The sequence below is a fragment of the Rhizoctonia solani genome, chromosome 6 (assembly GCF_016906535.1).
Source record: "Rhizoctonia solani chromosome 6, complete sequence".
Taxonomy (NCBI): domain Eukaryota; kingdom Fungi; phylum Basidiomycota; class Agaricomycetes; order Cantharellales; family Ceratobasidiaceae; genus Rhizoctonia; species Rhizoctonia solani.
This window is the reverse complement of record NC_057375.1, coordinates 1,535,844-1,560,402: the sequence shown is the minus strand read 5'-3', so window position 1 is coordinate 1,560,402 and position 24,559 is coordinate 1,535,844. Positions and strand designations below refer to the sequence as shown.

At 46.1% G+C, this 24,559-nt stretch overlaps 11 protein-coding genes across 11 annotated transcripts; 7 read left to right on the top strand and 4 right to left on the bottom strand.

The window, feature by feature from the left end:
• Positions 1-290: 290 nt before the first annotated feature.
• On the top strand, positions 291-1,327 carry RhiXN_05921 (short chain dehydrogenase; the record flags this gene model as incomplete). The annotated part of the gene is made up of 8 exons (XM_043325737.1): positions 291-327; positions 381-404; positions 461-651; positions 703-748; positions 799-921; positions 1,016-1,150; positions 1,201-1,244; positions 1,292-1,327. The coding sequence occupies 8 exons, from the start codon at positions 291-293 to the stop codon at positions 1,325-1,327; spliced, it is 636 nt and encodes a 211-aa protein (XP_043181169.1).
• Positions 1,328-3,973: 2,646 nt separating this feature from the next.
• RhiXN_05920 (uncharacterized protein) lies at positions 3,974-4,511 on the top strand (the record flags this gene model as incomplete). Its single annotated transcript, XM_043325736.1, has 6 exons — positions 3,974-4,038; positions 4,096-4,108; positions 4,159-4,221; positions 4,278-4,353; positions 4,402-4,451; positions 4,506-4,511. The coding sequence occupies 6 exons, from the start codon at positions 3,974-3,976 to the stop codon at positions 4,509-4,511; spliced, it is 273 nt and encodes a 90-aa protein (XP_043181168.1).
• Positions 4,512-4,776: 265 nt separating this feature from the next.
• RhiXN_05919 (uncharacterized protein) lies at positions 4,777-6,256 on the top strand (the record flags this gene model as incomplete). Its single annotated transcript, XM_043325735.1, has 10 exons — positions 4,777-4,807; positions 4,860-4,895; positions 4,955-4,984; positions 5,037-5,062; positions 5,116-5,140; positions 5,195-5,267; positions 5,325-5,348; positions 5,404-5,481; positions 5,534-5,545; positions 5,605-6,256. The coding sequence occupies 10 exons, from the start codon at positions 4,777-4,779 to the stop codon at positions 6,254-6,256; spliced, it is 987 nt and encodes a 328-aa protein (XP_043181167.1).
• Positions 6,257-8,213: 1,957 nt separating this feature from the next.
• Positions 8,214-9,923, bottom strand: RhiXN_05918 (tRNA-splicing endonuclease subunit sen54; the record flags this gene model as incomplete). The annotated part of the gene is made up of 6 exons (XM_043325734.1): positions 8,214-8,574; positions 8,642-8,825; positions 8,882-9,146; positions 9,202-9,553; positions 9,613-9,768; positions 9,817-9,923. 6 exons carry the CDS (start codon positions 9,921-9,923, stop codon positions 8,214-8,216), a joined length of 1,425 nt encoding a protein of 474 aa, XP_043181166.1.
• Positions 9,924-10,417: 494 nt separating this feature from the next.
• On the top strand, positions 10,418-11,935 carry RhiXN_05917 (alpha/beta hydrolase family protein; the record flags this gene model as incomplete). The annotated part of the gene is made up of 5 exons (XM_043325733.1): positions 10,418-10,484; positions 10,540-10,660; positions 10,805-10,969; positions 11,027-11,421; positions 11,475-11,935. The coding sequence occupies 5 exons, from the start codon at positions 10,418-10,420 to the stop codon at positions 11,933-11,935; spliced, it is 1,209 nt and encodes a 402-aa protein (XP_043181165.1).
• A 1,405-nt stretch (positions 11,936-13,340) lies between these two features.
• On the top strand, positions 13,341-14,850 carry RhiXN_05916 (uncharacterized protein; the record flags this gene model as incomplete). The annotated part of the gene is made up of 5 exons (XM_043325732.1): positions 13,341-13,459; positions 13,517-14,022; positions 14,093-14,109; positions 14,159-14,288; positions 14,474-14,850. 5 exons carry the CDS (start codon positions 13,341-13,343, stop codon positions 14,848-14,850), a joined length of 1,149 nt encoding a protein of 382 aa, XP_043181164.1.
• Positions 14,851-16,444: 1,594 nt separating this feature from the next.
• Positions 16,445-17,952, top strand: RhiXN_05915 (aldo/keto reductase family protein; the record flags this gene model as incomplete). The annotated part of the gene is made up of 9 exons (XM_043325731.1): positions 16,445-16,481; positions 16,541-16,664; positions 16,722-16,848; positions 16,909-17,010; positions 17,065-17,361; positions 17,415-17,512; positions 17,574-17,627; positions 17,684-17,814; positions 17,867-17,952. The coding sequence occupies 9 exons, from the start codon at positions 16,445-16,447 to the stop codon at positions 17,950-17,952; spliced, it is 1,056 nt and encodes a 351-aa protein (XP_043181163.1).
• Positions 17,953-18,488: 536 nt separating this feature from the next.
• RhiXN_05914 (aldo/keto reductase family protein) lies at positions 18,489-19,838 on the top strand (the record flags this gene model as incomplete). Its single annotated transcript, XM_043325730.1, has 9 exons — positions 18,489-18,559; positions 18,608-18,734; positions 18,800-18,901; positions 18,959-19,084; positions 19,200-19,256; positions 19,305-19,405; positions 19,458-19,511; positions 19,566-19,696; positions 19,753-19,838. 9 exons carry the CDS (start codon positions 18,489-18,491, stop codon positions 19,836-19,838), a joined length of 855 nt encoding a protein of 284 aa, XP_043181162.1.
• A 439-nt stretch (positions 19,839-20,277) lies between these two features.
• Positions 20,278-21,382, bottom strand: RhiXN_05913 (peptidyl-Lys metalloendopeptidase; the record flags this gene model as incomplete). The annotated part of the gene is made up of 8 exons (XM_043325729.1): positions 20,278-20,317; positions 20,379-20,459; positions 20,512-20,774; positions 20,829-20,845; positions 20,899-20,967; positions 21,016-21,078; positions 21,137-21,258; positions 21,321-21,382. 8 exons carry the CDS (start codon positions 21,380-21,382, stop codon positions 20,278-20,280), a joined length of 717 nt encoding a protein of 238 aa, XP_043181161.1.
• Positions 21,383-22,288: 906 nt separating this feature from the next.
• RhiXN_05912 (uncharacterized protein) lies at positions 22,289-23,299 on the bottom strand (the record flags this gene model as incomplete). The annotated part of the gene is made up of 3 exons (XM_043325728.1): positions 22,289-22,784; positions 22,858-23,057; positions 23,105-23,299. 3 exons carry the CDS (start codon positions 23,297-23,299, stop codon positions 22,289-22,291), a joined length of 891 nt encoding a protein of 296 aa, XP_043181160.1.
• A 194-nt stretch (positions 23,300-23,493) lies between these two features.
• Positions 23,494-24,067, bottom strand: RhiXN_05911 (uncharacterized protein; the record flags this gene model as incomplete). Its single annotated transcript, XM_043325727.1, has 2 exons — positions 23,494-23,872; positions 23,943-24,067. 2 exons carry the CDS (start codon positions 24,065-24,067, stop codon positions 23,494-23,496), a joined length of 504 nt encoding a protein of 167 aa, XP_043181159.1.
• Positions 24,068-24,559: the final 492 nt, after the last annotated feature.

Below are 24,559 nucleotides of genomic sequence, written 5' to 3'. Positions count from 1 at the left end.
CGATCTATCTTCAGGACAACATTGTAATTCCTGTGAATGGTGGGATTATGCAGTCGGATGTATGCGATTTATTCCTGCATATTACCGGTACCAACCATTAATATGTGTATTATGGTACTTGCTAGGAGTGTTTGTATAATTTACGTGAGCGACGTTATATAATATACCAGGAAGTACTCTAGTATGAGGTAAACAGCTTCCCCGTATTCGTTCCTTCGTGACTGATTCTCATAGCGACCATAACCAAGATTATAGCTACTTATCGGTGCCATATATTTAAACAGGACAGTATGTCTAGGGTAGCAATTATCACAGGAGCTGCTCAAGGTGATCTTGCTTGTCTCTCAGTCATTAATGGGATTATTGCTCACAAGTCAAAGGGATTGGAGAAGCAATTGCCTGTCGTAAGTTTTTCTGGGGCCGATTGTCACAGCCTCCTATTAAGTTACGTCGTCATCAGGACTGGCATCCGAAGGAATCAGCGTGGCTCTGGTAGACCTTGCTAGCAAAATGGATGCACTAGATCAAATAGCGAGAAAAATTGGAAGCGAAGGCCGTAGATCAATCTCTATCAGCTGCGATGTATCAAAAGAGAATGAGGTTCAAGACATGGTTAGGAAAACTATCGATAGATTTGGAGGTTTAGATATTGTATTTGGTATATGCACTGGACCTCATGCATTATATTGATGCCGAATTGAGATGATCGCCAACGCAGGGGTCCTGGACTACTGTCCGTTATTGGAGTGTAAGTAATTTTTACTTGCTGGTTTTTGCTGAGACTGAACTCTCGCATAGTATCCGATACACTATTGGATAAATACCTTAACATCAACTTAAAGGGCGTACTATATTGTTATCGCGCAGCAGCAATTCAGATGATCAAACAAGGGCGAGGTGGGAGGATTATTGGAGCAAGTAGTATATTCGGAATCCAAGGTTTTCGGTACTCAAATGTGGCCATTAATGTGTTACTAACACTGAAATGTTTCTTCTATACTTTGCTGAAACTTAGGGGTCAAGAACTGTGGTGGCTATTGCGTCTCAAAGTTCGGCGTCCGGGCGCTCACTCAGACCGCTGCTCTAGAGTGGGGGCAATATAACATTACAGTCAACGCATATGCCCCAGGATATATTGACACTCCAATGGGTCAGTATAATACTTATTATTTATCCGCTGTACTGACCACCAGTATGTAGTTGCTGAATCGGGTGGTGGCCTGCACGGAGAGAACTTTCTGCCTGTAAGTTATTCTCTTATTTAAATTATATTGAAAGTACAACCTTAAAGTTATCATTGGAAGCTACTGAGCAACTGTGGTATTAAAAGGTTGGGGAAGCCTGGAGAGGTGGCCGAAATCGTTGCGTTTTTAGCGTCAGAAGGAGCATCGTATATTACAGGTTAGTTTCATAGCACAGTCTCACTGAACAAAATAATCATTCTCACCGCTTCTCAAGGCCAAAGCCTAGGAGTCAATGGTGGATATATACTCAGTTAATTCAAGCATTCAATCCTGTGTAGTACCTTTGAAATAAGCACCAGAGTACGAGTGAAACACACGATTTATTGTAACGTAATCATATTGAATGTAGTCGATATTTGAAGTGCTAGCTAAAATAGTAGCCTACTGGTAGGTCGCCATCGGAGTGAGCTCACCTGTGATATCTGTGCTTATCAAATGAGACGTAAGTTTTAACTAAATTGAAGAGGATTGATTAGTGGCGCATAGTCCCACGAAGGCAATGGTTGCAGCGTGTACCAAGTAGAACGAGGGAGTGCACTAAACATAGAAAAAGAAAGATACGACTCCATAGATACACGAGTAGGGTTAACAAGCTTGTCTGGGCTGTTGGGACGTGTAAGTATGGAAAACATATGACGAGACACTTCATCTCGTTTCGCACATGCCCGCCCTCTCAACGAAGTCACCTACCTCTCCAAAAGGTACCACTTAAATCCAGAGCGCCCCGGAATTATTTCACCTGGTTAGAGAACACTGAAGAACCCCAGAGAAAACAGTCGTTTATTTGAAATTCCAGGAAAAGATACGGATGAACTGTATCGACAATAGTCCTTCATCACAAATGGAATTGCGATTCTCCCTTGAATACACAACAGGTTCGGTAAAATACAATAAATCAAGGCCTGAACCTCAGGAATGATAACACAAGCCTTCATGGGCGGTCTGAAGTGCATCGCTGACTCACTCGGAGTGTTCTTCATCGCGGTGCTAGGAACCATTCATCCATGTGTTTTATGTCGTGTCTGACATGTTTTGAGCGCTCGTGCCATCTTCAACTATCATTTGATCAATGTGAAATGACGGCTATAGATAGAACCACAGTGCCGATCGGTACGCAAGACTTCCAGCCACAGTATTGGCGACGTGTTACAATCTTGCTTCACTCTATACATTTGAGCACTCGTTCGCTTTACCAACAGAATGTACAGTTCGCCTTAAAAACACACCCATACCTAATAGTTATATTATTCTGGGCACGAGCCATGCTGTTAACACAGCAAGGTTGCCTCGTTATCTTGAGGACGAGCCTCTGCTTAAGCTTAAATGTCGTACGCAAGAAGAGCTTGTGATCAAAAACAGGGTGAGTCGCACCAATATAACTATGAACCAAGACGGGCCACTGCGAGTAAGATTCACTCGACCTCTCGTGGATCTGCATAGAAGGGCCTACAATAAGGTTATAGTCAGTAGCTAGGTGAGTCACAGCTTGCGGGAGTATCACATACGATACTTGACTGAGGACGAAGGTCGAAGTTAAGTGGATCCGTCAGACGTAATTCCATACTACGGCATCGGAACGGCGTATCGAGTACGATAATTCAGGCTTTCACGCTTGCCAGCACCCATATACATCCCCAAATGTTTGTCACGCATCAATTTAACATGTTATTTATCCATTTTTGTGTGTTTCTCTGCTCCCAAACCTTCGATCCGGACGGTCGCAGTCTTGGATAGCCTAGCCAACACCCCCAGGGCGCGGGATCACCCACTGGTGCCGCGTACGAGCACACCCGGCACACATGTAAGCGTGCCCGACCGAAGCACAGATTGACTCTGGGACTGGTCTGAATGCATTATAATATTAGCTTTGTACATTAGTCACATGACTAAGTGAGTCACGGATTGGAGCGCTTTGCTTCGGACTCTGGATTACCCTTGCTGAAGCAAAGTACTGTAAAATATTGAAGTATTTCAAAGGTGATTTGGTGCAGATAGCATCCCGAGTGTACTTATTCCGCCAAGAATACTGAGTGAAGTTTGAAATGAACGGTGCCGATCGGTGAAATCTTATTGCCAGAGCAAGCGCCGAACCAATCCCACGTGACATGGGCCCCTATCTTCTTCACGCCCAGATTCTTCTTACTGCCACGATGCGGGGCCACGACTGAAAGTGACACCCACGAGGACTGATTAGCAGGATGTGACAGACAAACGGGATATCAAAAGACTCATGCTACCATTGGGACATCTTATCAGACACCGATCGCCTTGGAACTCTCCCACCGAATGATGTAGCGAAACTCGCAAGCAGGCTAGAATAAGCAATCTGCACCTCTGTTGCTCGAACCGGTGTCTTATAACTCGCCCATGGGGATATGATCCAATGATGTTAGCTCGGCCAATTCCCCCCACTCGCAAACGAGGCAGCATCGCCCCTCAACTGGTCACTCACCTCACGGCTCATTAAGGATGTCACGCTCCCGCGCTCAACCACGTCGTTCAAATGCAGCGTGCCCAGTCTGCCGATCCAGGTCTCCCCGCGCTCTGGTTCTAATCCTGGCTTGCATCTCTGCCCTGGGTCTGCGTTTGTCTGCTTGCCTAATTTGACTCTGGATTCAGAGAGGGGAGGGTAGAATTGGGGCATAATTTCTTAAACAAAGCCCAAGCTCACGCTGGTATTGGCTTGATTGTAACTTCGGTGACCGCCATCCGCATCTAATCTGTCAGTCATGTCTTCGGCAATGGGAATGACACCTGAGGAACTGGCGCACACGATCACTGAGGCACAACACATGTCAGTGCATTTTTATATTTCCTCAGTCACTTATATTTAGCTTACGCCACCGTTCAGAAATGCCGCGAAGGTGGGTCATGCCATATGCCCTCATGTAATATAAAAATTGACGTTTTCCAGTATTACCTCATCGCGAGTATAACGATGATGGCTTACGATATGGTACTTACATTTCATCTCGAGGTAAGTGCACAAAATTGACCGTCGAAGCCCAGGATCACTGAGCATCATCTGGACAGTATGAGTACATTTGGAAGAGGAAAAAGACGCTTGTTTCTTACTTATTTTTGGTCAACCGTTATCTAAATCCATGCTGTATGTCTTAGGCCACATGATTGTCGCAAATATTAACCCTTGGCCTAGACTACATCATCACCACAACGGCATATTTTGACCCATCCTGGACTTTTGCGGTAAGTATAAAAAATACTTTCCGGGCGGTCCGCTAAACTAATTCCCCAATCTAGACGTGAGCCCCACTTCTCGGCTAACCTAGACTTTACTGATATCAGCAACTCTCATTCTGTTCAGTTGTGTTCGGTTTGTAAAGTTTGAAGGCGAGTATACGCACTGAAAACTTGGGTTTTCGTCGCTCTAATGGGGCGCTTAATTTTAGGAGCTGCCACATGCGCAACATATGCAATCACCAACTTGATGATGACTCTGCGAGTTCATGCACTTTGGCAAAATAAATGGGTGCTTGGGTACTTGTTGTCCCTATGCGTTATCCAAGTAGCTATGTGGGGCTACGTGCTAAACTACAGTGAACGTGAGTATAGAACCCAGTGCGATCTAAGCTCGGCTCACGAATCATCGGCTAGCCGTCTCATACCCGAACATCGACGTGATATTCCATGGTGAGCGATTTTGGCGTGGTTGAAGTTACATCCGCTTACTATCAGTTTGATGGCCGTAGGATGTATACTCACGGGGAAACCTAGCTTTGGTGAGTACCTTGTTCATCCTTTCTCTTGTGTTGTTCTCATACGTTCGTTTAGGAAATCAGTGGCAAATGTGGCTTTTTGTGAGTTAATATTGCACCCGGGTTGCCTAGTTTGCTTACCAGCAATTCCCTAGGCGTATGTGGTCTTTGATAGCTCGGGTATGTCGGCGATCGACTAGACATTCGAACCGGAACTAATTGTCATCAATTCAGTATTCGCACTTGTTTTGGCAAAAACACTACGATATTCTCGTGAAACACACTCACCATTGGTGAAAACACTCCGGTTAGTCTTGGCCAACCTTACCTGGCCGCAAGATGTTATTTACCGTTTTCTCTTCAGGAACGATGGAACTGCATACTTTATGTAAGTATGACCAAGGGTGTTAATTGAGACACTGAGCTAAAGGGCGGATTTTCAGTGTTATTTTCACTGTCAATGTGGTGTGGCTGGTTATGACTTTCCATGCCACAGAAACCCTGAAAAATATCAATGAACAGTAGGTAGCTTCATTTGTGCCCATGAGTTAGACGCTTATCGAGTTGCTTTAGCTTCAGCCATTTGTGAGTTTCGGCTATGACGAGGTTTGGGTTCAAGGAAGGGATGCTGACTTATATCATAGGGTCTCGGTCGTCCTTATATCTCGACTCACAATCCACCTACGTTCAGAAGGGGACCGACATAGTAAAGAGATCTGGCGGCCTGGTCCCCCCGTCCCTTCAGCTCGTGGGCGACATCACTCTAACTCTTTCAGTAGCCCACCAGATCAGACAGGTTCGGTTAGCACCTATGCCGGACAAAGATGGTCACGCTCTGAAAAGGGGAAGAATAAGTCGATTGATGGAGTTGGGTCGCCTCCAGAAAGCGTGTCTACACACATTGGGCCTAGCCCAGGGTCGACGGTTGCAGACCTTAACAAAGATTTAGAAAAAATGGGGGAGTCCTCGAGGATATGGAGGCGAGGTAGCTTGCTGCGCCGGGACAGTGTTGCTTTCGAGGGAGAGCGCCAGAGGGAAAGACCGCCGAGCTGGATGAACCGCATGCGGACGGTATCTCGACGGGAATCAGGCGCTCTTCCTCCTTCCAGCACTGAAATGGAGCCCTATGTGCGCTCTTTCCCACAAACAATGGCTTCCTGGGATAGCACACGCGAAGCGGGTCCTAGTCCGATCGAGGCAGCAGCGTTATCAATACGACGGAGCGAAGATGATGTTTTTGCGTTTTCTATGCCCGAACGACCGCCGGTGGCAAGATTGGCGACCGAATACATATGAAAAATTTCAAGTCTGGGGCCTGCTCATCCTTTCTTTTTCTCTCGCATTATTCTCTAACTCCACCTTTTGGCTCTGGGATACTTTCGGGATTATAGTTTACATGGATTCACGTTTTGGTCAAACCATGCTGTATTTTACATTGCTATATAAGTTAAGTGACGATCAATCAATGCAATTGACGAGTTTCATATTACCACTGATATTTGAGCATGGGTACCAAGAGCACGTTGGGTTCAGTGGACGTCGGGACCTTTTGCAAATGGAGTTTACGGCGTTACGGGCTTGTCACAGTGAACTGTATCACCATAGGAGACATTTGCCTCAGGGTTCTCCGGCATCCTCCGTACTGTCGACGGTCTCGAATGGCCTCAAGATGGGTCTTACGCCTGGACATTTGTGACTCTCCGATGTACAATTGATAATGGTCGTGTCTACAAGGCTCGACTGAAACACAAGATTTTAAATACCGCTTGTTGAAGAATCAGCATCACGGTCTATAGTATATAATCCTTACGAATGTATTTACTGATTTTTGGATGTGTACTTCCTACAAAAGTTCTGGTATCGGCTCTCGAGTACCTCAGTTCACTATTCTACAGTCGAACTGAGGTACGTATTATCTTTCTATATCTTTCTATCAAATGTGCTTATCACCATGTGTGGTAGACTGCAAATGGCTGGAATATACCCTGCACGTACTGAGGGAAATAATGATTAAGGCACAGCGTATACTACTGGTGATGGGAGGGGGAGTGTGATGGGTCCAAGTAAACGGGGATATGCTCTGCCATGCGTGTAATCGTGAAAAGTGTTCAACATGATGTATAAACTTAGGGGGAAATAAGTGCATGAAGAGTTCCAGCTTGGAAAACAGAGTATGTAGAGTAGAGCCTGCGGCATTGCCGTCGCCTGCTGAGAGAGGGGTTAAAAGACGTACGAAGTTGAATTCAGACGGACAAGTGGATCGAGATTGAACGAGTGATGCACGTTGCATAACATCAGCCTTAAGTGAAATGACTCATACCAACATACTTACAGTGGAGCCGCTCTTCGAGGTTCGCCCCTAATATCGTAGAGAAATAGATATTCGAGCTGTCTGATCCACTCAATGACCCCGCAAGGGTATTAGGAGATATATAGTGGCATGCTGTATGCGCCATGCATTTGGTTATCGAGTCGAGTTAGCAACCAGGATATTTATGAAATTATCGCATTGATTTCCTGCTTTTGTTCCATCAGATTTAATGGACTCAAGCTGTATGCGATATGGGAATTTTGCTTATTGCGGCTCTTGTCTACAGAAAAGAACGGGCAGACTGAGATCCAGGCTGGGAATATAAGAGATCCATTATATAGCTATGTAGGATGAATGTAGACCTTGGTACCCGGCCGGCCTGGTAGTCTTAGCTACTCCAGGAGCCCACCCAGTTGGTCTAGAAAAAAAGCGGATGACCCGAGATTCAAAATTGGAGTAAAAATTTGCCGTGGTGATTTCCTCGACAAAGTGAGCCCAAGGCTGGACTGCCGGTTTTGGGATGCCATTCTACATAGCCAGGATCAGATTACCGATATCCCTCGCCTCTACCAAATAACTGAAACTCTAGACTTGGGCTTAGCCGAGTATAGCGAGTAGTCTTTGATCCCTTGTTGAATCCAGAAAGCACTCCACCATCTCGTGCCACCCGGTCCAAAGAGGTGCGTTTATTTAGCAGGAGTGCACAGTGAGACCGCTCTAACGTGAAATCATATTCGTAGATTTCAAATGGGACAAGACATACCCGTTTGTATATGGAGGTTTCCGGATTTGCTCGTTCCCAATACACAAGGACAAGGATACGCCATCCACCGCGAATAGCCAGTAGAAGGTTCAAATCGGATCCCAATTTCATGCAAAATACAATATAATTCATCGCAAATACAAAATCAGCATGTTCAATTGTACGATGTATGCGAAAAACTACACCATGGGCCAAGAGGAGAAGTCCCCTTCTCCAAATCGCACAAGGCTGATCATGCTTCCGTCGACCGCAGCCACAATAACACTTTTCCGACCGGCCTTCAAGTGCACAAATGGGTTCGGCCTTTGTATTGGGCCAGAAGAAGTGAGTCCGATGGTTTGGCATATTCGGTCCCATAGATTGGAAAGAACTGCTTCATTTGCTTTCTTGGGTCGTGGTGGAGTTTTTTGTTGAGATGACTGGGGTGCGGCTTTGACATTCGGAGGACCACGCTTGCGAGGCGGGGGCGGTGGCCGTGGCTCAGCAGACGCGAACATTTCAGTCAGTTGGTAGATATCAGGCACAGGAGTTTTCCGGGCACTTTTGTTTTTGGAAGGGGGGGGTTAGTTCAATACAGCTTCACACATATTCCAAATCGAAAACGTACTCGACGACAGCAATCTCAAAATCCGGCTTTGGAACATCAAGTTTCCGCCATGAAGTGCTTGGTTTCCAAACATTCCAAAAAACCTTGAAGGCGGTATCATTTTCGGAGAATGCCCTATGCTTTTTCCGGGGGAGGGGAATGCCATGGCCAGATACCATTGTCCGTAGCGATTGGAATATTGAGCCTTCGACCGGTAATGTAAACGCTTAATTCCCACAACAAAACGTCTATGAAACATACCGCTGGCATACGAATAAGGCATCAGACCGATCATTCCTCCTATCGATGCGCCATGGTAATCGAAGAAGATTGAACCTAATTTTGACCGAATCCGTGCAAGAGGCGACAGCAGGCCTTGAAACATAGAGATTATGTATGCTCGCAATTTATGCGAGAGCTTGATAGTGTCGGTGTTGTTGGGTGGTGCTAGTGGGTAGAGTGGTGTATTGATGGGTGCAGAAGAGCGGCTAACAGTGTAACCTAGCCGCTTTAGATAAGCATACACCTATACCACCTTGAAGTTAAGTATATGGACCATCATAACGTTTCGTTATACTCACGAGATAATGTTGTACTTCCAATCCATCGACACCAATCATTTCGGTGAAACCCTGTTGTACGCTCATTGGGGCACCGATAGATAAATCGCAATCATCAAATTCCAAGCTAGGCTCATCTTGCATAGACGGCGAAATCTCGCTCTCCTTCCAACAGAATAATGAGCCTCTCTCCATGAGGTATAGAGTTTCCTCCGGCATGAGTTCTAAACGTTTTTGGGCCTTTGTCGAACCAGATCCGGGTGCTGGCTCTCGAAGAGCTGAATGGCCTAGCGTCGAAAAGTGGGTACCTCGTGCCACTGTGACATGTGCTCTCCCAAGTTTCGGATACCATACAGCATATGACATTGTCTTGCTGTATCAAAGTGGTATAAAACAATCAGGACTGCTTTGTTAATTTTTGAATGGGCTAACCTGCCAGCCCCTCGAGATCCCTTTAATGCGCTAAGCATGGCATTTCGGGATTTGTTGAGAACGTGCGACTGTAGCGCAGTTGTCCCTCCTGCAGCTGGCTCGAATTCCTTTTCTCCTCGCTTGGGGATCACCGCTCGGGAGAGACCGCGCACACCACTACGCGAGTAAATAGACTTGGCCGGGAAAATACATACAGGTGCTTACGGGATATTTGTCCAGTCAGGCATACCTTCGTCCCCCGAAGACTCGCCATCGTCGTCTTGCTGGTCTTTTGGAACGATGCTAGTTGGAAGTTCGAGTTGGTCGTCCATTTGATCCGTTATAAATTGTGGATGAGTCCCGCTGATTATGTCATCCGGCGTCTCCCGGTTGAGTCTCCAATTGGGCCTGGGCGCTCTCAGACCTGACCTCGCTCAATCCAGCGAATTGTAGCTATAGCCGTAGAGAGAACTTTTACACTTTAAGTCAGACTACAATATTTATCATAACACATTTCGAATGTGCTCATTCGTCAGATGGCGGTGGCTCCACATGGGTGTCGCCCAATACCCCACCAATTCAGCATGAATTAGCTTGGTCCCAATCATACACTATTCGATCCTTTGACTGAGGAGCTCCGCGGAAGATGCAATGGTCTTGGGCTGAGAATAGTGTGTAGAAATTACGTTTACAACACGAGATGCAACATAAACCAATTACAGCCTCATCCCTGCCGCGCTGCGCGCGGCACGCTCCCGCCAGGTTATGAAAACACTGTAGGTGAAGTATCAATCTCTCCCGAGTCTTCCATGTCGTTTTCCACACAATGTCTGATCGCATTCTTAGTATAGTATTTGTGCACGGATTTCGCGGTGATCACACATCCTTTCAATGTAAGTGTATTATCCAATATATACTGCTTCGCTTCCTCAATTGTCATTCCCGCAGCCTTTCCTGCGGATCTGCATTGCCATCTCAGTATGGTGATACCAGGTCTCCAGACCTTTGTGTATCCAACATATAAAACCAAGCGCCCTCTAGAACTCGCTCGGGATGATTTCTTGACTTGGTAAGAAATGTTCGTTGGACTCAAGTATTTTTTAAAGTTAATCATCGCACGTTACTCTTACTTCGCGACTGACTCGACCTGTGAGTGGCCTTCGGCTCTTATATTATTGTTCCATATAATAAAGTACCGACCTTCAACTTCTAGCTCTAGGATGGAGGGCTTGCCCAAAGGCGGGGTGATACTTTGTGGTCATTCAATGGGCGGATTGCTTACGGCAGAAGTGGCCTTGGCTGCTCCACCTAGTCGTGTAGTGGGGCTTGTATCATTCGACACACCATACCTGGGCGTGCATCCTCGTGTTGTCCTCAGGTAAGTGATTCCCGTTACGCTGATGAATTCAACTTACACCCTCTCTCTTCGAATTAGTGGAATTACATCTTTATTCAAGAAGAAGGAAGAGTTGACGGGACACCGAACGAGCAGTACATCCACTCCTTGTGAATCACCTAACGAGAGACCTGGCGAAGCCCCCCCAGCCACACATCCAGAACCGCCGCCGCAGCCAGACGTACCCACGTCATCCCCTCCAGCGACTCGAGAATCAACTGTTCCCCCATCGCTTCATCTCAGTGTTCCTATCCCACCTGTTCGAGTAATTGCACCAAGGGTCGAGCGACTATTTCAGACGTTCAGACTAGGTCCAGTACCCCAATCTGTACACAATTTCCTCCATTTCTGGGACAAGCACCCAGGAGTCACTGGTCTCAAAGACGGAATGTTCAAATCTTTGAGTTTGGAGGGTGCTTGCTCAACCCACAGGGGTTGATTTCCCGATACGAACGATTGCAGAGGTGGGGTTCGGATGAAGGAGCAGGGCCTTATGGACGAGGATGGGTGAACCTGTGGACTACACCCGTATCCTCAACGACTAGGGAAAGAAGCCCTTCGGGCCCCTCTAGTTCGCCTAGCCCGAGTTTTCGAAGCCGCCTATCTCCATTCTCATCTCCAACCCCATCACTATCCTCGTTTAACTCTGGCTCCTTCCAATCGAGTCTGTTCCAAACTATATCCTACGACCCATCCATGTCTTCAACTGTCACCTCCTTGGACTCGATTCATTCCCGCACTGATCCCGGACCACTCGCGACCACATCATCGAACGAGCTGCAAACATACGCTCAGAGCGAATTTTCCAAAGGAAATGAAAACAAAGACACAACCGAGGAAAACAGCATGGGAACGGAATCGCGTGAAGCACATCGAGAAGAAAAACAAGCAAGAAAGAGAGACGAGCTCGAGCTAAACAAGCAGAGAAGGAGCGAAAGGCATTTCTGAAAGCGGCCCTAAAGCGTCGTACGCAGGAAGCCGATCAAGAGTCTCCCAGTAACTTTATCGTTCTTCCTAAGCGAGGGACCGACCACCAGTGGATTCGAGTTCCTATTGTTGGAGCTGAAGACGAAATTACTGCGCACTGTGGATTATTCTTTCGAGATGAAAATCCGGGGTATTGGAAGTTGGTTGAGGATGTAGGAAATATTGTCAGGGGTTTTGGGATGGGGAGGGCGGCCTTCGGCATTCGAGGACAACCATCTAATGACCTCGACACCCTTCTTGTTGAATCTGAGCGCATATACCCATACTATACACGTATTTTAGTATAGTCTCTCCACTTAAATACACTTTTCATAATAAATACCTTTTCGTTTGTGAGGCTTCAAGCCAAGCACCCCACAAAGTTTATAGACTAAGCGCGACGTCATGTGATTGAGGTTCTTGATTTTACCTTTGATCGACTTACCACGACACCGGCATCCATATCTTTCGTGCGACGCTACTGTATGCGACACTCTAGTGGAAATCGAGAACTGCTGTCCTCAACCCGGAGAAATCGAGAACTGCTGTCCTCAACCCGGAGAACCGATTGGATTGACGGATCTCTTCAAATGCACATTGATGAATAATTAATTGATTGTCATTAGAAGTTAGCCTTATGGCCGACCCACCGTGGATCTAAATACTGGTATTAATCAAAAGTTTCGCCTCCTGGGACTCGTTCACCCACCCGCAGTGATATGTTTAGTGCTGAGTTACGGTCTTTGGTCACTGTACTGGGCGTGCTGTCTATGCTAGAACGCTTGGCCCGTCCACACATAGTTCGATTTTCAGAAGACGGAGAACGCTATTTACTGGGCTTGAAAAACTTCCACAAATGTCTATTTGTCTGATAAATTGGGGATGTACGATAATCAACAAGGGTTCTCTTGGCGCGTGGGACATAAATAGCCGTGGACAGGAGTCCATACCACAAAGAGATCGAGTAAGTAGGGGTGGTCTTTCGTACTCCTTACGACAGCCTAATCATCAAACATATTTTAATAAGACATATCGATACATAAAGCCAACCCCTCATAACTCAATGTCGAAAACAGACCCCTAAAAAGTATCTTCTCCTACAAGTCGAATTGTCGGCCCCAACTTGCTTCCCCCTATTCGAGAGAAGCACTTCTTCCCCGCACGATTTGTTTTGACATCCGATTTCTCGTGACTCTATTCTGTTATTGTCGGGATTTGTAGATTTCTCACCCCGACTTGCGCCTGCCAAGCCCGGACGAGCGACGCGGATCCAAAGATAGGAGATGCGAAGCAGCAATAAAATCTCGAAGGTGGGAGTCTGAGACCCCCTCGTTGATACTTCAAACGTCGACACCAAGTATATATTCTCAAGCTTGCAATACTCAAGATGTCTTTCTATAACCTTTTGTTCCTTTATGCGACTGTTCACACTGTCATCCTGGCCTCCGTGGCCTTGGCACAGGTGACCTTTACATTGAAGAAACGCTGGACGACCACTCCTACCTGGTGAGTCGAGCACCTCGCCACATTTGTTTCTTCAGCGTGCTGATCCAGCAGGAGCAGTTCAGTGGCTGAAGCGTCCAAATTATATTCCTCGGACGCATATACAGATTTCGTGGCCGATAACGTGCCTATATCGCCCGAGGCGTCACGTAAGGCACCCCATGGCTTCGAGGTAAGTCGCAGCACCCCCTACCATACCACTCCTACCACCACTCCTGCCACTATCCCTGCCACTACTCCTGCTCTTAATAGCCCTCCTCCCACCGCCATCCCTGCCGCTACTCGTGCTCCTACCCTTTTAATTAGTGCTGGCTCTTTTATTTCCTCTACTCATGCTCTTACCGACATATTCGACCTCATTCCTAGCCCCACTCCCGTCCACATAACGGCTAGTATTCTCACTCCCGCTCTACTCGCAATTCTACACCTAATTCCACTCCCACCCCCCCTTCCACTCCATTTCCCTCTACTACTAATACTCTCGCCCTATTTCCACTCCCAATTTCGTTTCGACTTCAACTCCTATGACTTCGCCCGCGCAACCAGATGCGCAGGTGGAACCAAATGTTCTTGTTCAAGATGCGATACAGGGGATAACATCGCTCAGATTGGCACCTGACTCTGCCCAATACATAGTTCCTTTTCCCCAGTCGGTGAGTGCTATCTAACAACTCTGATCATCCCGAGCTAACTCCCTCATAGTGCTCCATGCGTGCAACCCAGTCTGCTCCTGGACGCATGGCCCGTATGACGAGACCATCCCTAGCCAGACGGATGGTTACTAAGCGTTGGGCCGAGGATAAGGGTGAATTGACTGGTAGTAACGGCAAGCGTAGGCGCTAATCGATCCGCCCACCATTGGATGTAAACGTTCTCGAAGGCGCTTTGTAAGGCCTTCCGTCCCTTCATCTTTCAGCCCCCCCTCCTATTCTCAATCCACTGGTTTGGACTCCTTGCTGAGTCTGAGCGAGCTTGCTATCGATTGCCCGCCCATACATGAACCGATGACTTCAACAGCTGCTTATGAGCTATCAAGTTCCCGGTTTCCGGGAGCTCTGGATAACCTCGCGTTGTTAGACCCGGAGTATATGTGGAACCCTACAACGGAAGACGTGGAGATGGAAGAATCTTTTGGGATGGCAACCCCGGAGTTAACGATGTCTTTGCCAGACCTAGACGAATGGATGGAGCCGCTGCCCTCAACTCCCACCCTAAACACTGAAGTGGGGACGCCGTGTGTGGAGGATGTAGAAATGAAGGAAGCACCTTGGGATAGTGAGTGGGACGGTGATGGTGATATAAAGATGAAGAATTTGGTATGGGTGCGTATCGCGGAAGAAGACGTAGAGATGGGATATTGGTGTGAGGATGTGGTGATGGAGGAAATTACTTAATTGAATAATGTTATACCCAGGTGTAGTTTGGGCTGTTAGGTCATGATAGTGTATTATAGTATTATAGTATTATAGTATAGTGAAGCACCTTGGGATAGTGAGTGGGACGGTGATGGTGATATAAAGATGAAGAATTGGTATGGGTGCGTATCGCGGAAGAAGACGTAGAGATGGGATATTGGTGTGAGGATGTGGTGATGGAGGAAATTACTTAATTGAATAATGTTATACCCAGGTGTAGTTTGGGCTGTTAGGTCATGATAGTGTATTATAGTATTATAGTATTATAGTATAGTGATGTAGATAGTATACATCTATATTACGCCTCGTTACTATTGAACGGATAACATTGGCCATCAGCAAACCAATTCGGACCCTTGCTGATTATATGTCACGAGTGTCCTACCGCCCAAGATGTACAGCACCATAAACTGATTCTGCCATATAGACCGTGACATCAATTAGGCCGCCAATCAATTTCAAGTGCTATTATCGGTCGTTCCTCGGCCAACCTCGTCCTGAGCTCTTGTTTCGGATTCTATTTTAGGATGATAACGGACGCTAATAGAATCTGCGTTGGGTTGAACTACTAAATTGAGCTTTTATAATTCCCTCACGCTAACTCCGATCACGTTATGATTGATACATCGCCATGTCAAGCTACCACATTTATCAAGTCCAATGCAGAGTGGTACAATTAGTATTATTATCTCTCGATACAAAACCATCGTAATACCTGTACGAGGAAAGAAGCGAAAGATGACTCCGTGGCCGAAAGTGGGAACAGCCAATGATAATTTGATACCAATTATGCCAGGCCAACAAGGCCCAATACCTGTGAGTTACTCAGAGGCCCACCACAAATCACTCAGCTTATCGGCCAGCGCATCACCCAGATACTCGAGCTGGGCCAGTCGACTAGTCGTTGACAGGGACTTAAAATAGAGTAAGAGTCTACAGAAATGAGTGCAAACATATCTTAGGATAAGTACGAATTCCCGACCAAGACTAGCTTCAATTATTTTGTGCATTCCGTGCAATATGGGCGAGTAAGCGATTGCAGTTCGTGACTGATGAATGAGTGGTAGACTCAGCCGCCAGCACCTAATACTCAACAGGCAACTGAAAACCATCTTCACATCCCACAGATACCAATGGCAGTGCACTTTGGGTTTAGCGATCGAGTTGATTGGCCAATGAACAGGAACAGCGCTACGGAGGTTGACCTCCGGATACCGTGCGATCGGCAGGGCAGTTCTGGGGTCCTCTCAAGCTGCCGGGTTCCAACCGCCATCGCCATTGGGCCGTTGGTCACCCCCGAGCTAGCCGCTCCAACAATGTAGCTTTCTCTATGGAGCACCCATCGGAAGTTGGTCATGTCTCGCTGTGAAAAGCGCCTTCTCCGCACGTGAACCGGACCTCCGCTTAATGATTCCTTCACAACTGGTAGATGTCCGCCCTGTTCGGCCTTGAATTATCTAACTTGCATTCGGCATTCCAGCATATATAAACGCGAGTCTGCTATGGCTTAGAATCATCCCCCCCCCCCCAAGCTCTTTTGCATTCTTCACTCAGCGCCCCTATACTTCTCGATATGTCTGCCGAAGAAAACAAGAAAAATATGACTTATGGTAAGTCCCTTTTCACAATAGCAAGTGATACTGCTCTAATTCTGAATTCACAATACTAGTCCGTCTGGGCAACTCTGGTCTCAAGGTCTCACGGTTAATCCTCGGACTCATGAGTTATGGGACCAAAGGGTGGGCCCCTTGGGTTGTAGAGAAAGAGGAGGCAATTAAGCACATCAAAACTGCGTGAGTAACATTCCTTGATCTCACGGATTAGGTATTCATGCTTCGGGTTCGGGCCAGCTACGATGCAGGTATCCAAACATTTGATACAGCCAATGTGTACTCGAATGGTGAATCAGAGCGAATCCTTGGTGAAGCGATCCGTCAGCTCAAGCTGCCCCGTGATGAAATTGTGGTCATGACCAAGGTATGCACTCCGTTTCCTCGTCTCCTGAATAGTCCTGATTCTACCGGCTTATCTCAACAGCTATGGGGAGTCGTTGGACGTACTCCTGGTGAATCGTACATGCGGGACCCGGCAGCCGCTGACGCTTACGGATACGTGAATCAGTATGGTCTCGGTCGTAAGGTAGGTGCCTAGGTTGCCATCCATTTTCCCATATTCTCATTTCACACGCAACAGCACATATTCGAATCCGTCAAGCATTCTCTTGAACGTCTTCAACTTGAATATGTCGATGTCTTACAGTGTCATCGATTCGACTATGATACACCTATTGAAGAGACTATGCAAGCCCTTCACGACGTAGTGAAGGCTGGATACGCGCGATATATTGGGATGTCCAGCTGCCACGCCTACCAGTTCCACGCAATGCAGAACTATGCGATCAACAACAAGCTGACGCCATTTATTTCTATGCAAAATCACTATAATCTGTTGTATCGCGAAGAAGAGCGAGAGATGGTTCCAACATTGAAGGTGAGGATTTTGATAGAACAACCTTCTGAAGTTTGAGTAACATAGGCTATCAGATGTTTGGGGTTGGGATGATACCCTGGTCACCCTTAGCAGAGGTGCATTGGCTCGACCTTTCTCCGAATCGACACTTAGGTCTCAAGGCGATCCGTGAGTCCTATGGATTTTGAACTAAATGCGCGCTGGTACTAATCGGTTCGTGAATCTGCGATTAGGATGGCCGCATTGATGAATCAGACTAGAGAGTCTAATAAGGAAATCATTACACGGTAAGTCCCACGCCTCATTTACTCTTGAAGCTTTTGTTGATTGCGATATTATTTAGAGTGGAACAGATCGCCAAGGCTCGGAACGTTAGCATGGCCCAAGTGGGTCTCGCTTGGGTTCTGTCCAAAGATCACACAAGCGCGCCAATCATTGGAATAACCAACCTGGAGAACTTCCAGGATACGATCGGTATGTCGCCATAAATATTTTCAACTGAACCTAACTGATAACTCATTGATAGGCGCCCTTCAAGTGAAACTCACAGAAGAAGAGATTAAGCAGCTGGAGGAGCCGTACGGTCCTCGCGGAATTGTTGGGCATAGTTAAATTTACGGTGTAATTAACCAAATAGCTGGGCCATAAATAGCAAATATGTGAACTAATTTGACGATAGTTGTGCAAGACCGAATAGTCTACTTAATAAACTCGAATTTATTGGTTTATTGGTTTGATACGCCTGTGTGGTATGGCAAAAGAGTGAAAGAGCCACCAAAGTTAGCATGAAAGAGTCATTGGAACACCCGCCCACTACAATGCCAAAAGGCGGGGGTTACAAGATTCAAGTCCGATCACGTGATGTCTGACATGCGTTACATGTACGATTAGAAGCTCACGAATTCGATATCGATGGCCCCTGACCCCAGAAAAAGAAGACATGAATAAATTGATTTTAACGGCCATCGGGGCCCCAAAGCCAGCGATCTAGTAATACAGTATGTCTGTACGGGACAGCCAAAAAAAGATGACCTATGGTATATCTCTTCCTAATATAGCTTATTATTTCTAAGGTTGATGACCTTTCCTAGTCCGCTTGGGCAACTCTGGCCTCAAGGTTTCTCGGATTATTCTAGGCCTCATGAGCTATGGCAGCAAAGAATGGGATGAATGGCTACTGGGTGAAGAAGAAGGGATCAGACATATTAAAAGAGCGCAAGTACAAATATCAATGGCTCCAGTTATGACCCACTAATGAAGTGCCTAGTTATGAGCTGGGAATTCAAACCTTCGACACCGCCAACATCTATTCCAACGGAGAGTCTGAGCGGATTCTTGGCAAAGCTATCAAGCAGCTCAACTTTCCCCGCGATGAAATCGTTGTCATGACCAAGGTATATGAACCACTTATACCAGAGTAATTATTTCCAACTGAATTAAAGGATTGGAACTTGGATAGGTGTATGGCGTCGTCGCGCGTACCCCTGCTGAGAGATACATGACACGTATGGCGGAGGTTGAAGCTCGTGGATACGTAAACCAGTCGGGTCTTAGCCGTAAAGTAGGCTCATGTGTCAGCCCGAGGATCATCGATATATGCTCAGGATTTGTTATATAGCACATATTCGAGTCGATCAAGCACTCACTCGAGCGACTTCAGCTTGAATATGTCGACGTTCTCCAGTGTCATCGGTTCGACTATAATACACCTATTGAAGAGACTATGCAAGCCCTTCACGATGTGGTGAAAGCGGGTTATGCTCGATACATCGGAATGTCGAGCTGCTACGCCTATCAGTTCCATGCAATGCAGAACTATGCGATCAATAAAAAAACTAACACCATTTATCTCAATGCAGAACCACTATAGTTTACTTTACCGAGAGGAAGAAAGAGAAATGGTACCAACACTAAAAGTAGGTAGCACTGAACTGTGCAACCGAGATAGACTCATGTAATTATAGATGTTTGGTGTTGGGATGATTCCTTGGTCCGCGCTTGCCAGAGGTATACTGACTCGCCCAGTCTCTCAATACAAAACAACAGCCAGGTCCCAAAACGATCCGTGAGTTTACGTCGGCCATCTGTGTTTAATTTTAAGATTAAACCGAGAAAAGATGGGCCAAAAATTATGATAAAACCAAAGAGACGAATGATAAGATTGTATCTTCGTATGTTTTCACTTTAACAGCATCACACGAATTAATGACTTATTACGCCTACAGTGTTGAAGCAATTGCAAAGTCCAAGGGAATCAGTATGGCTCAGGTCGCAATCGCATGGTGTTTATCTAAAGATGGAATGGCTGCGCCAATCATCGGTACTACCAAATTAGAGAATTTAGAGGATATAATCGGTTCGTGTGTTCCACTTATAGTACACCCGGGTACGTTGACATTTGGCTATGGGCAGATGGCATCCACGTCAAGCTCACAGAAGACGAAATTAAGCGATTGGAAGAGCCGTATACACCTCAAGGCATTGTGGGACACGCCTGATTACACTGTATGGGAGTCATTGAGATCGCAAATTTTATTGTTCGCTGTGCTGTGGGATTCAAGGTTCATTTATGTTTACAATCGAGAGGAAATTTTGAAAGCCCCGCCAATGCATAAGCACATTTCGGTTGAACATACATAAAAGCGTGCTATTTTAAGCTGGAAATCTATATGAGTTTCAACCATTTGGTGGTACCCAAAACTCACCAATGTTGTGCTGGAATTGCCGAGGTTGATGTCTATACATTCCATATCCACTCTCACACGCACTTCCATTTCTTCATGAATATGTGATAGCTTCCCGCTCCTAATATAGCATTACCTTTTAATTCACGAAAAAACTAATGGACCAACAATATATTGAATTCACTATTAATTTTGATTACTCGAGTCACATATCACGGGAATAAGATAATGGACAGAAAGTCCAAGAAGGGCTTTAGCGTATTTCTGTGTCAACCGAGAAGAATGCATGGTTGCTACATTAATATTATGAATTATTCTAGCTTCTGATGAAAATATATCATACGATCGACTTACTCTGCATTGTAGACAGCATTGGTTGGGTTAGACCTGGCGAGGGCCAAGCAGTTTGACTGCCCGTAGGCGTAATCACTGGTACTATATAGGACAATAAATCATGCATCGCAATTCTGATTAATTATGGTCGAACCTACCCAATAACTGGGGGGAAATGGGTCCCTTCATGAATGATCGTATTGTATGAGAACCTCCCAAACCAACGAGTGTAACGCTAGAACCATAGGGGTTTGACCTCAAGTGATCGTAAGAACTGGTAGCATATCCCCGTGCGGATTCAATGGCACCCGCAATTTCACCCTGTTGATTAGCCGTACAGCCAGAATATTCTGTATACTCGCTCAAAAGTGACACGACCGGGGTAGCAGCAGCATTTTTAAAAGACACAAGCTTGCCCTATCCAGTTCTTTTAAGTTCTTCCTATACTCAGTCAACATAAACGGTACATACCTGAATCTTGACCTTGGCTGTAATGATATCACGTAGATATCAGTGAGGGTGTTGTTGCCCTCAACAACACGGAAGAGGTTGGCAGCATCGACAGTGTATGTACCAGTACCGGTCAGAGTCAAGTTGTATACACCGGCGACTAGTGTAATCATGAAATAAATTTCAGATACACCATTACACTACTCACGATCGTGTTTGACAGTAACCGATTCGCCCGGGTTGAGCTCAACGAATGAATCGGACGACCAGCCTTGGTCACAGCTTGAGGATCGTAACGTACCTTGATACCGCTAAATTCGGGCGGGCACCCTTGCTGTTTATGACCCCAAAGGTCTCAGTTGCCCATGTTGATAGAGGAGAACGGGGGTCGCGTAGCAAGCGGAGAGTCTCAGACCCGGTGTTGGATAGAGTTGCATTGACATGAAATTGTCTATATCGATAACTTCAGTAGACGAGGTAACAACGTTAAGCGACAGAGAGCGGGCTGCCGACGCAATGATGCGGTGGACAAGGTGAAGGTAATAGTAGCGAGCATTCTGAGGGATGAGGAGCATCCAGCGTCATAGTGGAGTTATGGCTCTTCAGGCCTGTATTTCTATCCAGTGGACCCCGTAAGTGTCGGCATCCCGGTGCAGCAAGTACTCCGTCCATGAGGTAACAGGCCCAAAGTTAATAGTACAAGCTCACTGGCAACCCACACCGTAGGTTTCAACAGGAGGTCAGTTGATCTCTTTTTCCAGCTCCCTTCAAAGAGCGATGTGCCTAATTACAATTAAAAAATTAAGAGCCCACACTAGTTGACCCCTTTTTACCGAAGTGCTAACTTCCCTGTTCGTCGACCAGACGGAAGAAATTTGCCAAGTCATGGGTGACGCCATCGTTGCGTTGGTCCGTGACGATAGAGCAAGAGTTAACGTGATCACAGCCAAGCATTGTCAATTCATGTAGTAATGCATTGCCGCAAGGTGGGCGATCTACCTATTAAGAGTATGTTCTCCGGCTTTGATAAAATGCTATGAAAACAGAGTCACTTCAGGAGCGTGGGTCAACCGCGTTGTGTCCTGATGCGGGGAAGTGAATTGCCCGGAGACGGGAGAACCGCAGAGTCGGCAACTTTTCCAGGTTCTATTGAGCCGGCGCGCTTAGCAAAAAGATCAAAGATTTGAGTTGGCTGTCGGATCAAGCGGCAAACCTAAGGCGAAACTGGCGACCCACATGGGCGCACATACGGGTTAGCCGCAAGGGAGTTATAATAGATGTATGTGGGCCGGAATGCAAATCTAATTTTGTCTAACAAAAGGTTTCCTGATTTGATCATCTTGCACTTATAGCTCAATTGATCCCAAAACATACATTCACTACCTTGCCTGCTAATTACACGATTTCGCATCATCTATGCATCAGGACTATCAATTAACTAGACAGACCGAGAATAAGTATGCAACCTATACTTGCTTTCATCACATATTCTTTTCAATCCATTCCTTGATTCGCGTTTCAATTGTATTCTTGACAACTTCGGGAGTAGGCCAAGGGTGATTTTTGAGGCAAGAACCACAGTGCGTGTATGTTGAATTTGAATTCGAATACGAGTATGAATCCCTCCGTTGATAGATCCCAACACAATTAATGCTCCACGATTGATGCGAGGCCAATTTCTTGGGAGGAAATTCCTCTCGTAGGTTGCTAATCACCAAGAGGCTATCAACGCCAATTTTCTTTGCCTCATCCAAAGTCAGTGGCTCGTCACGTTGGCATAACCTAACATGGGGAGCTTGAAGCCAGTCCTTTAGCCCAAATGACTTTGCGAACGCAATCTTCCCGGGATCGTCAAATGATTGATCGACAAGGGAGAAGAGAAAATCTTGGAGCTCCGAAAATTGCCACAGGACTGCCAAACGATACGCAGAAATAATGAGTGAAATCTCGTGTGATGACCTGTTGTCTGAAAAGTGCCTAAAACGTAGGTGATTCCGATGGCTCGTGTCACAAGGGTAATTAAACTATGAAACCTGTTGTGCCAACTTACGAGGCGTAAAGGACCTTCAGAAACCCCTCGAAATCAGACATGCTGATCCCTTGTATCACGATCGGATTTTCTGAAGACAGGCCCTCATTGCACTCCTCCGGCTTTGAGGAAAGATTCTGTAACTCAAACCACTTTGAGAACGATTTTGACTTAATTAGTCTCCTTTTGTGGACGCTGAACAGCGTATCCTCAAGCTTCATCTACGTTAGTATTTTTTGATGATCAAATACATAGGCGGCCCACATACTTTTATAAATATTACAGTATCATCAAAGTAAAGTGTTGGGTGTTTTTGTACAATATTCTCGGTGTGGCTGACCGAATCTTTGGAAGACGCGGGCTTGGAATGGGCATCAAGGGCGTTGTACTGGGTTGCACCAGAGTCGTCGATAGCCGTGTCAGCTCCTATACTTCCAATCGTATTACTTTTTCCTATCTTCATCTGGGCTCAAATGAAGTCAAAGGTGCTGATGGTGATAGTGGTTTGCTTATGGTAGCCACTGTTACTGATTGGTATCTTGATCTTGAGTCTCGGCTATACCCTTTCAGCATATAGCCATTCTCACGTCAGCGATAAACACATGCATTGTTACTTATGTTTTATTCCAAAAATGTACAAACACGTCTTGAGGACAGCTACACGGTAAACGTACACCCCCCTTTTATCCAGTCTTCCGCCCTATCCCGAATTATATTATCTGCCATTATCTGGCCGGAAAGTTTGAGTCTCTCCTCCCGGATACGACTGATAAAAAGGACACTACTCAAGCCAATTTTGGTAGCTTCCTCGCTGTTGAGCGGGCTGTCACGCTGGCAAAGTTTAATGTGAGCTGGAATAATCCATTCCTCCAGCTGAAACTCTCTGGCAAACACGATCTTGTCAACTTCGCTAAACATGGTTTCCGCTATTGGCATAAGATGAGCACAAAGCTCTGCGAAACGCCACATGTTAGCAAGACGAAAGGCAGGAATGATTAGCGTAGGTTTTGGCTCTGGTCGGTCTTTTGCATAGTGGCTAAGAATAAATCAGTTAGTATAATGGATAACGAAGAGGAAGCCCTCTGAAACTGGACCCAAACACTTACCTGGCATAGAGAACCTGTAGCAATGCCTCGAAATCGGCCATCGTAACTCCCTCCAGTACAATAGGATTCTCTGGTTTAAGCCCTTCTTCCGAGTCGGATACTACGTCTTTTGGAAGCTTGAACATATCCGAGAACGTCTCAGATTGCAGTAGTAGATATTTATGAACTCTGAACAACATATTTTCAACCTTTGTAGCCATGTACATATGGTCAGCAATCATTCGATACCCAAAAACGAACGGTATCACTTTTATTACGACCATTGTTCTATCGAAACAAAATTCGGGATGGTGCTTGATCGGTGGCGGCAGCCTTTTGTTCAGCGGAACACGGCCAGGGAGAGCTGTTGTCTGAGAAAAGCTGACCGACGAGCTTATGTCTAGCGTTGAACCAGTTAATGCCATTGTAAGGTGACTTTCCAATGAGTTAGCGGAAGATAAGAGACGTGGTAACAGGTGCTAGCAGCCTTACCTTCGGTAGTAGCCACTGATCGATTGGCGCTTACTGGGATGCCTGCCATCAGTATCACAATAAAGTTTAAGTAAGTGAAATCACGTCCTGTGCTCAGCCAGCTCTCCATGATTTTATCGTGGCTGGCTATGTTCATCATGGGGTTG